This window comes from Melanotaenia boesemani, chromosome 3 (assembly GCF_017639745.1).
Source record: "Melanotaenia boesemani isolate fMelBoe1 chromosome 3, fMelBoe1.pri, whole genome shotgun sequence".
NCBI lineage: Eukaryota > Metazoa > Chordata > Actinopteri > Atheriniformes > Melanotaeniidae > Melanotaenia > Melanotaenia boesemani.
In genome coordinates, this window is record NC_055684.1 from 8,156,028 (window position 1) to 8,166,290 (window position 10,263).

At 42.3% G+C, this 10,263-nt stretch overlaps 1 protein-coding gene across 1 annotated transcript; it reads right to left on the bottom strand.

The window, feature by feature from the left end:
• Positions 1-1,875: 1,875 nt before the first annotated feature.
• On the bottom strand, positions 1,876-8,126 carry cnbpb (CCHC-type zinc finger, nucleic acid binding protein b). Its single transcript, XM_041980038.1, has 5 exons — positions 8,021-8,126; positions 6,936-7,052; positions 3,331-3,396; positions 2,809-3,007; positions 1,876-2,738 (listed from the first exon to the last, which is right to left on the bottom strand). Exons 2-5 carry the CDS (start codon positions 7,036-7,038, stop codon positions 2,621-2,623), a joined length of 486 nt encoding a protein of 161 aa, XP_041835972.1. The 5' UTR covers positions 7,039-7,052; positions 8,021-8,126; the 3' UTR covers positions 1,876-2,620.
• Positions 8,127-10,263: the final 2,137 nt, after the last annotated feature.

Here is a 10,263-nt window from a genome sequence, read left to right on the forward strand (position 1 = left end):
TTCACTGAACCGGAAGTCGCTCTTTGGACGTGAATTGTTTCTAACTAATTGAGGATATCAAAAATCCGAATGTCTGCTTTATATTCAGTCATCTTGTGAACATTTTAAAGTGTGAATAGTGTCTCTAGAAGAGTTTTTGTGGAATGATAAACTTCTTGAAGAGGACGTGTGAAAGGGGTTTAAAGGTGTCCTCCATGACAACCAATGTTAAATAAATGTTGAAAAATTTTTAATATTTTTAAATGATAAAAGATGTAAAAAGTAATGTCAGCACACTTCTAAATGGTCTGAATATTTTGGTGTTTGGTTTTCATGTGTTGAACTACACTGAAGATTGCATGCATTCATGCTAATGAAATAAAATTAAATGCATCTTTGTTGAAGTCAGTAGGTTGCACCACAAAAAGGACCAAATTTATTGATATAAAACTACCCAACTGTGTGTCAGATGGACATCAGGAAGAGTCCAGCTTCTTTCTCGTCTGCCCTATAGTGGACATATGATCATTTACTATAAAGATCTACAAAATAGAACAGGTGGTCAAACTTTTCATTGTGATTAAAATAAAAGAACCTTTGTCATTCTGAGGTTTAACATCAAAACATGTATAAAAAACATCAGATGCCACATGATTAAAAACTTCAGTATTTAAACTGAAAGAGGATAAATGGTTTATACGGTGCACATTTCCTTTATAAATCTTAATGAACACAAAACGGAGTAAATGTACACAAACTAGTAATCCTGCTTTGGTTTCTCCCAAAAATGACTGCCGATTACTGTAACAGGCGCAGACCGTTTCACAGATTTCCGATGCTGCCCCCGACTAGCAAAGAAAAAAAAGCAACATGTGGACATGAGTCTGGTGGAACCAGAACTCAGAGGAGGTCCAGACCTTCAACTGGAAAAAATAAAACCAGCTTTTTTCTTTTTTGTCCTTTAAAAAAAACTCACGTGTTGTATCTGATTACATGATCATGATTTTTCCATCAATGTTTTACAGAGAAGAAACAACCCGATGAGTTCTGATAAGAAACTGATTTTTAATTTCCTGCTGTCAGCTGACAAAACAGGTAAGACCACACATTTTACTGCCACACTCAAATTTTATACACACTGAGCTGTCCACCGAAATTTGTGCACGTGAAGATTTTGCTTGTGTGCATGGTTTACATACAAAGTTCCCAGATTTATCCACAAATCCTGACTCCCCAAATGTTGGAACGCTGTTGTAAAATGTAAATAAATACAGAATGCAATGATTTACAAACCCCTTCAACTCATTCAATTCCTAATCAAACATAAATATAAAATGTGAAAACGGAGACATTTTACCATTTCATGGAAAATGTGGGCTCATTTTAAATCTGATGGCAGGAACACATCAGTACAAAGTAGTTCCAGAGGGATGTTTAGCATTGTGTAGCATTCCCTCTTTTTTAACAGCTGTCTGTAAACATCTGGGAAGGAAGGAGACCAGTTTCTGGAGTTCTAGGAGAGGAATGTTGTCCAATTCTGGTCTGATGCAGGATTCTAGCTGCTCTACAGTCCTGAACCTTGGTTGCTAGATTTCTGCTTCCATTATGCTCCAGATGTTTTGTGTTGGTGAAAGGTCTGGACTGCAGGCAGGCCAGTTCAGCAGCCGGACTCTTCTCCTGTGAAGCCATGCTGTTGTGATGGATGCAGGATGTGGTTCAGCATCGTCTTGCTGAAATCTGCAAGGTCTTCCCTGAAAGAGACGTTGTCTGGATGGGAGCAGATGTTGCTCTAAAACCTCCATGTACTTTTCAGCATTGATGAAGCTTCACAGATGTCGAAGCTGCCCACGCCATCGGCCAGGCAACATGAGTTTATCAGATCTGTAAATCACAGCGTTTGTTTTTGTTTTGTTTTATTTTCATTTTACACAGCATCACAACTTTTTTTAAACTGGGGTTGTACATTCAGGTGTGTGTGTATGGGTATGTTGCAGAGATCACACACTCCTCATGGTGTTTTCTCGTCAGGTTAACTTACAGTTTGCAGTACAACTTGCTGTCGTCTTCACCGCAGATTTCACTGAAATATTGTACAAAAATAACATTTAATTTTTGGGGGAAAAGTGTTTTTTTTTCATCAAACTCAAAATGTTTGTTTCTGAAAGTGTGTTTTTTTTTGTTTGTTTTTTTCTGCGTTTCCAAAACCTTCAAAATATGATTAATATTCGCTCTGATAGGCTGGTTCATCCTGCGAGCTGATCAGCTGATGGCTGGAGGCGGGGCCAACCACAAACTTTTTGTCCAGCAAAATAAAACCAAGATGTCACTGGAAGATAAAAACTTCCATCACTTAATTGTCCCTCTGTTACAACCCCACCCACTTTAAGACTGAGGGGAAGGGCTTTTTTATTTTTATTTTTTATTCAAAGCCAATCAGGTGGACAGAAAGGATTCTTAAAGCTTTGTGTCACGTCGCCGAACCAAAAACACAGATTCTGTTTTTCTTTAAAAGAAGAAGAAAGTTATTTCTGTGTCCGCACTTCCTTTCTGCCTGCTCTGATTGGCTGCTACCACGCCTCTAGACCAATGAGAAGAAATGGATCAGAGGGAGTGAAAAGAGAAAGAAGAGATGTGGGCGGGGCTAGGCGGTGGCCTCGATGGTGCACTCCTTCGCCAGGTGACCCGACTTCCCGCAGTTGTAGCAGTTTAGCTCCGATGCCTTGCTGCAGTGCACCGCCACGTGGCCGATTTCCCCACACCTGCAGTGACAAACACCGGTTACCATAGTTACTATGGTTATCGGGATCAGACTCCCAGCAGCCGGTTTACCTGTAGCACTTGACCTTCTCGCAGCACTTCTGGATGTGTCCGAAGCCGCCGCAGGAGTAGCACTTCTGCTCGTGGGCGTGGTTACACTCCCGCGCCATGTGACCTGCCTTCCCGCAGTTGTAGCACAGCTGCTCGCGCTCCTTCTTGGGCTCCTTGCAGTCTCTGGAGATATGGCCTCCGCGGCCGCAGTTGTAGCATGCTGGAGGTACGACAGCAGGTGAGAGCACACCTGAGCTCCTGACGCTCAGTAGGACTGCAGCCATAAATCTGACTCTACTTGTGTACAGAGACATGTTTGCAGCGAGAGCTCGACGTGACTTTCGGATCCTAACTCACACTCAAACATGCTCTTACAGCAAGGATCACCAACTCCAGTCCTTGAGGGCTGGTCTCTGCAGGTATTGGATGTGTCTCAGATTTTAATCAGATGTTGTAGCAGGGAAACACACAATACCTGCAGGACACCAGCGCACGAGGACTGGAGTGGGTGATCCCTGTCCTACAGTGTGTGTGTGTCCTCACCGTCCTCGGTCCTCTCGCAGTCTCTGGCCACGTGTCCGAGTTCCCCGCAGCGGTAACAGAACAGGTCTGAAACAGAGTCACACGTCAGGAACACGCCACCTTTCCTGCTGCTCAAATTTCACACTTTCAACCTTTGATGCAAGCAGAAATAAACGGAAAAAAAAAAGAGTTAATCTGTCCTTTCTGACTGAAATAAAGCACAAACTAAAACACCAAACATCAGAGACGGTCATCACCTTGCATGGGTTTGATTTTGGTAGGAAAATAAAAATACATAGACGTTTCTTTGCAATATCATGTGTCTGAAAATCTGAACAAGCAGAAGTTTATAATGAAAAATATTCTGTTTAGGGACTGATAAGGGTCTTTTTTGTATGTTTTATTTTTTGTCTTAAATGTAAATGTACTAGTTAGCACCACTTGCCGTTTCAACAGTGAATGACAGGAGGGTCAGCCAATCACGTTAGCTTGAAACATAAAAGCAGAGCCAAAACTCGATAGATTGCTACAGGCTAGGACTGTGCAAACATTATGGAGAAGTATTTAAAATGAAAAATGTAGACAAAAATGGTCCAAAACCCCCTAAAAGACATGGTACGGTTTATAAGTGGGAGGAAACAAGACACAGCCAAGAGCCCAAGTTAGCTAATGCTATCCAGCACTGACCCCTTCAATACTAAAGCGGCATCCAGAAACCAGACATCCAACACACAGGAAAGACGAGGATGTGGAATTTTTCACAAACAAAACGAGCTACCGATGCAGAAAAGGTCTTTCATATCACTGACTGAGAACTCTTAAAAAGTCAGGCCCAAGGTCAAAAAGGTAATTTATGCTCTGGCGTAGAGCCTAAATGAGCCTTAACACAGCTTCATCTCCCTCCACATCATAACACACTGAGACCTCCTCTGCCTCCACCTCTAGCCTGTCTCCTGCTGTCGGGTGAAGAAACAACCGGAGAAACTGAACTGGAACAAGGCTGCTGGTCCAGATGGTGTCAGCCCCAGCGGTCTGAAAACCTGCTCAGAACAACTATGTTGGATTCTTCAGCACCTTTTTAAAATCAGCCTGAGTCAGAAAATAGTTCCTTTGCTGAGGGAAACATCCTGCCTTGTTCCAGTACCTAAAAAAATCCCAACCATCTGAACCAAATGACTATGGACTGGGGGGTATTCCAGAAAGGAGGTTTAACAATCCTGTTTTAAAGCCTGTGCTCGAGGTTGCTAAATCCTGTTACATCTTAACTCGCATTGTTGGTTCCAAAACACCGGCTATGAAGTAAATATCACAACCGTGTATTGGTTACAAGTCAGTGTGTGCAGGTCCACAGCAAACCTTTGAAAGGCATCACCCACTGAGCCCTGAAATCGCATTGAAAATTACCAAAAAAGGAAAACAGCGGCATCCGCCACCTACTGCCGTGACGCTTGGTGGAGGATTTCCAGCAAAGTCAACACATATGTTGATGTTAAATGCATGGTGGCCTACAGTTGGCATGTTAAATTACTAAATTTAATAAGCTTATATATTATATTATATTATATAATATTGGGCCCAGATGACTGCAAAGTAACTCTATACAGTCCACCTACAGCTAGGGATGGGAATCAAAACCCAGTTCCACTCAGGGAGCAGTTCTAAATTTTCCAAAGCACTGCAATCAATGCGCTCTATCAGTACCAACAGGTGCTGGCCAGCTCACTGACTACAAACTACTACTGACTACTACAAAAGAGGCGAGCCAGAGCATGACTACATTTTATTGACAAACATGGCAACAGCACAAGCTCTAATGTCTGGATTGGAAAGACCAACAATAGTAACAGATGATAGGACAGACATATATCCTTGCGTGGAGGAATATGCAGCCTAGGTGTGTCTGATGTGCTGCTTCCTTTAATTCAGTCCAGTCATCACATTGATGGAAAAACTTCCTGCTTTCTGTGGATGTTGGAGAGTTCATCACCGACCAGCTGTAAGTTTTCCTCCTACTAGTGAAAATATTCCTGCTGTATCTGCCTGGAGGCTGTTAGCTGCTCGTTAATTTAGCAGTTAGCTCAACCACAGCCACAGGTGTGTATATGTGCTTCATCGAGACTTTAGTAGGCTGCAGTCGAGCACAATGTTAATACGATTCATTCTGAGTGAAGTGGTGAACACAGTAATTGGCCCATCGGGCCATGTGCAATACAGAGAGCAGAGGAGACATTTTGTTTTAATCTATGAAGTCTAGAAATGGGCTGCAGCACAAAGCTGGGGAAAAAAACTCCAACACCAGCAGCACGTGAGTTAAAGCCGTGCAGCAGGTTGGCAGCGTTCATGTGGTTGACAGGTGTGGAGAGAAGGCAGGGTTTGCTTAATAAACTCTGCTAGACGTTCTCCTGCAGCAACCCCTTTGAGCTGATTAGGTTTCAGTGCACTTCTTGATGATGTGGACATTTATTCCTACAAGGTCCAGTATGATGTCAAATCAAGCATGGATCCATCTCTGCATACCAGCCTTTACAGAAAACTTTCACATAATCTGATTCAGAATGACGGGAATCTAAAAATAGAACAGCGCAAAATCCTGTGCAGTCAAGATGACCACCTGAAGCCGAAATAGGTAGAAATAATTTTATTTCCTCTGTTCAAACGAAATATTAAAACTGCTTTTATTTATTGACATAGTTTCAGGAAAGGTCAGGCACCAGCAAACTTTATTTATTTTTTACAAGGTTATTAAAGATGCAGATTTTACAACTCAACATTATTTTAGACTTTTCACATCAGATCTGTAGTTTTGGCATCCAGATCAGTCTGAAGATATTATTGATCTGAGTCATTTTCTTTACATCGTTTGTGTGGAGTCGACCGATTCTAAACTCAGAGTTTACTTTTTTAGATATTAAATAATCAGACTAATGTTTGACATTGTAAATTTGTATTGTAGATACCCGTTTCTTCTTAAAAGAATTTGGTCATGAATTAATGAGTAAATCGATAAAGAACAGATCCATAGCTATAATGGCCTTGATATCAATAAAATCTTATCAATTCCCACCCCCACCTACAGCACCAGACTGCAAAGGCTGGGCCTTAAAACTGAAGATAAGATCCATGGAGACCTAGGCCAAAATGTCAGTGAATGATGACCAGACAAAAAATAAATAAAAAAATACTGAAAATGGAATTGTTTGTTCATTTCTTCAAATCAAAGTGGTTGACAGATTCGATCACACATATGGTGACCTTCCCTTAAATCACTATGCTGGACATAGCCTGAACAAAACCTGCTCCCTACCAGGCCATGTTCACATGTTTCCGTATTATCTTACCTGGATTAGCCATTTTGTCCAGTCTAAGTTAACCAGTAAACCAGCTAAACCAGTAAACCCGGATTCTGGAATACCCCACTGGAAACTCAACCCAAGTTTCTGTTGTCATGGTGACACAACCTAGAGAGAAGTGAACCACCTTCATGCTGCTGAAAACATGCACACACAAACTGCATTCAATTTGTTAAAGACTCTTCACAGATCAGCTCTTCCTCCTCACTGAGAACAGAGGCTTCAAGTATTCTGAGAAATAAACAACGAAACACAGTGTATGTGTGTGTTCGTCACCTTTGCCTCTTCCCCGTCCTTTTCCTCTTCCTCTCCCACCACTCGGACAGTTCTTCACCCAGTGACCACTGCGGCCACATCCGAAGCACTCGTTACTGCTCATCGCCACGACGACACCTGAACACACACACGCCCACACACAATGAGAGACAAAGTTTTTAGTCTGAAATCACAGAACAAAAACAGATGTGAACATAAAAAAAACCTAAAAAACTGATTAAAACCTGAACTCCTAAATGAGGACACACAGGTGAGCCCAGACCAGGTCACTGAGCTCAGTTCAGACCACTGCAGTTTAAGTAGAACTTCAGACTGACTTTGGTCCAGAACTCAACCTGATAGACTTTGTTTGTTCTCAGAGGAGCCACTTCTGAACTTTACACAAAACTTCAAACAGAAGATGACCTGGACCTGACTGGGAGACAGCAGGATCAGAGGACCGAAACATCAGGAGACAACTGGACAAGGTCTATGGGGACAGAAACATCAGGGGACATAAATAGGGGACAGGAGGTGTGGGACCAACCTGAGGACCAGTATAACCTGACAGATGACCACAGATCAGTTTCAGAGTCTCTATGCGCTGACAGTCATTGATCACTTTACTGATCAGCTGCTGATCACCTGCTTTCAGGTGTCTCTGTTCTGTTGGACCACAGAAACTCGGACTGGATTTCAGACCCTAAATCACGCATGTCTAACTGACAAAAACTACAACTAAAAACAGAACCAACCCCAAGCCTACAGACGCAGCACCGCCCCCAGGCTGCCTGCCGCCAAAGGCGGTCACCAGGCGGCTCTGAGCAACCTGGCCTCTGGCTCCGCTCGACTCGACCGTGCGACTCCTCCTGCGAGTCGGTTGTGCGGTGCTCCCTGCTATGTGCGCGCGGATAGACGGCCTGTCAACAGGCCCACACTGTCAGCCAGCTAGCATGCTAGCAGGTTAGCATATGTTCCAGTGTAAACACGGAGCTTTTCCACTCCGGAGCGCCTCAATGCTGGGCCGGACCGGCGCCGCAGCGCGGCGGCAGTGAGCCCCTAGCGGGGAGAAAAGAGCGGAAGGAGCGGCCAGAACTGGAACTTACCTCAGACCTGAAACTGGATGTTTGTTTTCAATCCTCCTCTGCGCCACACGCGGTCTGCACACGGCACCTCACACACACATACACGCGCGCGCGAACACACACACACATACACGGAGGGGGCGGGGCCGCGCGTCGGGCAGCGTTCACGGCTCTCAGGGGTTTAAATCCTCCACGTTTAATCTGAAAACTCCGGCTCAGGTGAGAGGATGAGGAAGGTGTTGCGCTTCCCACGACAAATATGATGTTGGTGTCAAATGAACACAAACTTTCTTTTTCTATTTTGTTTAATATTATGTCCACCTCTTATAAAGTACAGAAATCAAACAGGCACAACCTGCTTATTTATTAACAAACAAGCAATTATTCTGTGACACCTACATGAATTTAATGAAGGTATTACACCTGAGATTAAATAATGACAGTTTAAGTCAGTGGTTCCCAAGCTTTTGACGCAGGGCCCCCTTTTCATCGACTACAGTAATGTCAAGCCCCCACTTTGTTATATATGACAGTTGAGTAGTTTATTTCTAAAGTAATCAACAGGCTTTTCTTTGTGTTCAGGATGAGAAGTCCCCAAGTAGCATTATAAATAGTTTGTTTTCATACTGTCAGATGATGATATTATGAGACGTACAATGTGATCTTTCTTCGTTACCCACCATTGACCATTACTTGGCCATTATCTGGTCAAGCCTAGGGCAAGATATGCCTCATGAAATTCTTATAAATCATCAAGTTTGAGAAAATTTCACTAAGAAAAAAAAGACTAGAGGTCAAGGCTCTGCTGGAGGTTTTACTCCTCTGTGATTTTTCCAGGAAAATCAAGATATTTAGATCTAAAAAAAAAAATGCAAATAGTGACATTAGAAAGCATCAGTCTGATGTTTCTCTTCATGCATAGAAGAGAAAGTTCTGGAGAAATCTGATGGAGTATGTATTAACTTCTTTTGCAGCATTTCTGTCATATTTTGTTATGAACAACCAAATCTATTAAATTCAGCCCTGACAGAAATTTAGGTTCCAGGAAATGGAGGTCTGCATCTATAATAAGAACCATCTTCACTAATAAGAAACGTCTGGAAAAGGTTCAAACTCAGAACATAAGGACATTCCAACTTGAATAAAACACCTTGATTGTCCCAATCTTTAATGAATTTAGTCTCATCTTTCTGAGGAACATGTTGATTGTTCCATCTGAGGGCATCACAGACGTTTGGGAGAAGAAGGAGGTCAGTTTTACTGGAGTAGAAACATTCAGGGGGAGATGAAAGGGGACAATGTTGTCAGATTCTTTGACATGCATGGAACTTCTAATAAAGTTTGGAAGTTTTCAAAACTGTAATTTTGTTTGATCGTTTATTAGAAATGATTTTTTAAACCTTTTTTCACTGATCAGACTCATTAAATTTCAGAGACCTGAACTAAAATCTTCTCCAGCAAGACACTTGGTCACAGTTTTTCTAGAGTCAAATAAAGACAGAAAAGTTTGTAGGACACCCAGTAACATGATTCTGGAAGATTCTCCAACCAGCAGATTAACTGGTGACGGTGTCAGAATTGGGTATAAAAGCAGCATCCACCAAAGCTTCAGTATTTCAGTTAGGATTAGATGTGGCTCATCAACTGGGTCCAAACTCCATCAGAGAATCATCAATAAGTTCAAAAATATTTTTCAATGACTGACTGATTGTAAAGAACTTTGGTCTTTCAGCATCTACAGAGCAGAATATTGGGAAAAGATTCGGGGAGTCTGGAGAAATCTCAGAGAGGAAAGGACAGTGACATTACTACATTTTGATGGTTGGGATCTTCCAGGATCAGACAACAAAAACCAGGAAATCTAAGATTAAGCAGGAATGGAGTTCACCAGCTTCCATATCAAAAGGCTGGTGAACACCATTGTTTCCAAGTTCATCATCATCCACCTGCAACAGAAAATCAGATGTTAAAGATCAGCAGATCAGTCTCTGATACCTGAGGTGTTCTCTGACAGAAACAGAGGAACTGGAAAAAGTTAAAACCATCAGAGGGAAGAAATCTGAAACAGCTTCTATGTACTGACGAGAACTCTAACACACAGAAATAAAACTACAGAACTGTTCCAGAGGGAGGAGAACCACAGACGGGTTTATGGGTGACGGATTACTGATATGGAAGTTACCAAAGGTCACAGTCTGAGAGAATAAACTTGTCTGATGGCAGGAAGTAGGATCGCAAGTTTCAGCTGAACCTATTCAACAAAC

Bases quoted from the DNA above. Each gene is read 5' to 3' on its own strand.
- cnbpb (XM_041980038.1), bottom strand. From the start codon at position 7,038: ATGAGCAGTAACGAGTGCTTCGGATGTGGCCGCAGTGGTCACTGGGTG. The intron at 3,008-3,330 runs GTGAGGACACAC...TCGTACCTCCAG, and splicing joins CTGCGAGAGGACCGAGGACG to CATGCTACAACTGCGGCCGC. The intron at 2,739-2,808 runs GTAAACCGGCTG...TTGTCACTGCAG, and splicing joins GAGAAGGTCAAGTGCTACAG to GTGTGGGGAAATCGGCCACG.